The sequence below is a fragment of the Antrostomus carolinensis genome, unplaced genomic scaffold (assembly GCF_000700745.2).
Source record: "Antrostomus carolinensis isolate BGI_N321 unplaced genomic scaffold, ASM70074v2 scaffold26195, whole genome shotgun sequence".
Taxonomy (NCBI): Eukaryota; Metazoa; Chordata; class Aves; order Caprimulgiformes; family Caprimulgidae; genus Antrostomus; species Antrostomus carolinensis.
The window spans coordinates 42,322-46,273 of NW_010318830.1; the positions used below are offsets into that span (position 1 = coordinate 42,322).

The 3,952-nt window shown below is 34.4% G+C and overlaps 1 protein-coding gene across 1 annotated transcript in view; it reads right to left on the reverse strand.

Moving 5' to 3' along the window:
- The window catches only part of PITPNC1 (phosphatidylinositol transfer protein cytoplasmic 1), a gene marked incomplete at its 5' end in the record, with an annotated part of 39,738 nt that extends 36,405 nt beyond the window's left edge, over window positions 1–3,333 (reverse strand). Inside the window, 2 exons of the mRNA XM_029085216.1 lie at window positions 2,757–2,764; window positions 3,210–3,333. Coding sequence (XP_028941049.1) covers window positions 2,757–2,764; window positions 3,210–3,333 — 132 coding nt within the window. The remainder of the gene's footprint in view (window positions 1–2,756; window positions 2,765–3,209) is intronic.
- Between the last annotated feature and the right edge of the window lie 619 nt (window positions 3,334–3,952).

Sequence of the window (3,952 nt, forward strand, 5' to 3'; positions counted from 1 at the left end):
TACAGCATTTCTTGGGACATTACCCATGTCTCATCTTCCTGATAGGAAGTCTTTTGTGCTGCAGTTGTAATGAAGTCCTCCTCCACAAACGGCATAGTGTACATTTTAAAATGCTCTCCTGACATTACAATACTTCACATATTACAAACCACAATAGAGTCAATTGTGCAATAGTTCTGTTAAGCTCATTATCTTAAGTGTGTCATTTGCTTTACATATGATTAATATGGTTGTTGAGACTTGGTAGCAGACCTCCTGTTTGCTGACAAATTTAGGGGTTTGCTGTGTAACACATAGCATTTCTTAAAGCAGATGCCATCATAAGTGGACCCAGATTATAGAACATTAACATCAGGACACTCATTTCCATTCCTGTTTTCATGCATCCAATCACTGTTGGTTTTTTATACTACCACTGCAGAGAACAATATTCTGGAAATTATTTTCAATGCCTGATGAGCTGTTTGGTTTTTTTTTTCCTTAGAAGATGTCCTAATTTCAGGTCCTTAAGAAGGTCATATTAATGAAATCCCTAACATTTCACAGGAAAAAAGAGATTGATGAAATTATTCTGCATTGAATCTCTGAATTCTAGTGTATGTGCTTGAATGCAATTTCTCAACAGTCTTCATATTTTACAACTGAAAAACCTTCAGACTATCAGCAAGATTCAGGCTGTTGATCACATCACTTACATCCAGTGAAATAAGACTACTGAGCCTTTAAGGTCCTTAGAGAGGAAATTAGGAGGTTAAGTAAGGTGTGAGCATACTACATAGCAGTGTATACTTGACTCAGTAAGATTATGCTTTATTTATCAAATTATTGGCCTGCCTTCAGAATCAGTTTTCCTTGAAATGAGGCTCAATTTAATTCTTAGGATGTGCCACAGATTCTTTGGAGGGAATTTATGGTCTTGAAGAGAAGGGTTTCCAAGCTGTCTTACATCTTTTGGGCAATGTCTGTGGTTTTATTCTTTCTTTCAAAATTCTCTAATGAATATAGAAGATCAAAATTTACAGAAATATTCCTGACAAGGATAGGAATTATTCCCAGTGGTATATTTTTGTTCTAGATTCAACAGTTTGAGGCAAAGACACTTTCTCTATTTCCCTTGAAGATAATTTCATAGTCTATCAGCTCCATTAAAATATATTTTGGATTTTTGACTGAAGTACAGTTTCCTTAATCTCATCCCAGTATTTCTAGTTCTGTTTCCTTGCACCATGGTGAGTAATTAGTCCCCAACTCCCATAGGCAGTTATACTGTCACTTAGTGACTGTTTTGCCTACCTTCTATGTTTGTAGACTGATTCAATTTTTCTTTATAAGTCTCTTCAACCCTGCAATCATTTTTGCTAATGCTCTTGAACATCTCTTTAGCTGTACACCTTTTACAGACCTTCAACCAAATGTGTTCCAGGTGTTGTCTCATCAGATTAGAGAAAGATCACCTCCTGATTCAAATTCTATGAGTACAGCATTGCTGTTTGGATTTGATAATATATTGCATTTCAAATTCAGACATATATTTCTGTCTGCTATCACCCCTTTAATCATTCCTACTTGTCTCTTCCAGTTAAAAAAAAAAATCACATAAAAAATTCCAATTGACTTTCAGTTAAAGAAAAAAATATACAACAGAGTGTAAGAAAGACATCAATGCAACACAGCACGTCATCTTCCCAGCCTAAGATTAAACCTGCTATCAAAGGGTAAACTCTTAATTAATATAAACTGTGATAGCCCCTACTGAAGATCTCTTCTGACAAAAGCTGAGAATCTTTCCCCTCATTACTACTATCCATTATGGGACAACTGGGTTTCCTCTGACAATCAAATGAATTTTAAACATGAAACAAAGCAGAATATGTAATAAGTATCTACAGTACACACTGAAAAGCACAGTTGATGACTTTGGATTTTCAAACCTGGTCATTAAAGTTTCAGCTCTAAGTCTTCAGCTTTCAGATCTGAGCCTTTAAATCCCTTTATTTTTATTCTTTCACGTTTATCACATTAAAATCTTTTTGCTCTCCATATTCTTTACTGGTTTTAAAATAACTGCACAAATATTTTGGGCACTGCAGAGTTACGAACAAGTGGATTATGTTGTCTACGGTTAGAAGTTCAAACTAAATCAAGGCAGGTGTTTCTGAAAGGTCCCTTCACCTGGACCTTCCTTACCATCTCTTCCTCTTCTTCCAAAGGTTGCTGACAAATTACTCCATATTATTGAGGCCAGCACATTTTAAACAATTTTTCTCATGATTTATGTGCTATATTTTGCCTTAGCTCTGCTAGAGGGAATAGTTGATTTCTCTGGGCACTGTGCCCAGATGATGTTTAATTTTGTCTACAGATTGTACAGTTTCCCAGATACTATACCAGAGATGAGCATTTTATAAGTTAATAAAACAATAAATAAAATAAAATATGTTCTCATGTCTCCAATGTAATAACTGGAACTTTAAAAGTCTTGCCCCGTTTGATAGAAGCTTCTCTTTGTTACAGTCAGTGACTAAAAATATAATAAATTATTTTGAAGTGATAAAAAAGAAGGTAAATCATTTATTTGATCTCCACAGAAGCACTTCAAATTTAACCTTAAATTTCTTAAACAATTAGCTAAAATAAAGTTCAACTACTGAATGCATTATGTATTAGTTATATTAAGAAGGAATCAGTTTGGATTCCACAACTATATTTCACATAATTATTCTATTTTTAGAATAAAAAGAGGAAGATAAACTTACTGTGTATTCTGATTTCCAATTGTCCATTTGTAAAAAAAAGAATGATGAGGGAAAAGAAAAAAAAAAAGAAATGTGAAATAAAACCATGATGCAAGATCCTTACAGTAAACATACATTAATAATAAAAAAAATGTGTCATAATATTTTGATTTATATTTGATTAAAGTCTATGGGACAATAAAGGGTACAAGTCAGCACAAAATTTAAGCACCTGATGTTTTCTTTGCAATGAAGGAACTGCATAGATACAACACTCTATTTTTTACCTATCCATAGTCTATAATCTTTATTTCCTGATATCAGCCAATATAAGATGGAAAAATATATGCACTTCAACAGGATTTGTTAAAGTAACTTGGCATCTGTGGCTTAATATGTAACTTAGAAATTCTGAAGACAAGCTAAACTAGCCAAAAAGTACAAGTCAGTAATAATTTCTGCTTTATTCCTTACCTGTGATTGTATATGGATAATAATTCCAAGCCTTCTCTGTAACATAAAATATTTTGGGAACAACTGCTCTAGCCCAGCTAGGCAGTTTGCTGAAAATAAAAACAAAATACAAAATTAGAATCTGCTATGACATACAAGCATTGCAGATAAGAAGATACTGCTAAACATGTTCATAATTTGTCAGGTATTTCACAGGATATGAAGTCACACCTAGACTTCACAACAGTATTTTCATCCTTTGACTATGTATTCCACCTCAGCTTTCTCCACAAGCATATATGAATTCAAGTCTGTGTGTTTCCCTCTCAAAGGGAGCAACATGGTGCCACGGCAATAACCTCCACACAGATTTAAATTGAGGTTGCAGATTTCAAGAATGTATGGCCTCAAGCCTTTGGCCATGGATGAACAAAGCAGGTTAGACCATACAAGGTGTATCTGTGTCACAGGATTCTTAACCACAGGGAGGCACTCTGCAACAAGAGGTCATAAGTAAATAGTTATTTCAGTCCACTTTGATACCAATTCCGTTATTTCTTCTTACAGACTATTTCTTCTTCCTCCATATTCTCTGCTGGAACACAAACCTACCTAGCACAGAGTTTTTCCCACACTACCAACACCAACTCTTGAGCAGGAAGCTTTTATATTAAAACTCAAAATGCCTCTGTGAGGTTGGTAGTAGTATTAGTTCCATTTTGCTGATGGGAAAAGTAAATTACAAAAGTGAGGAGAACTAATGG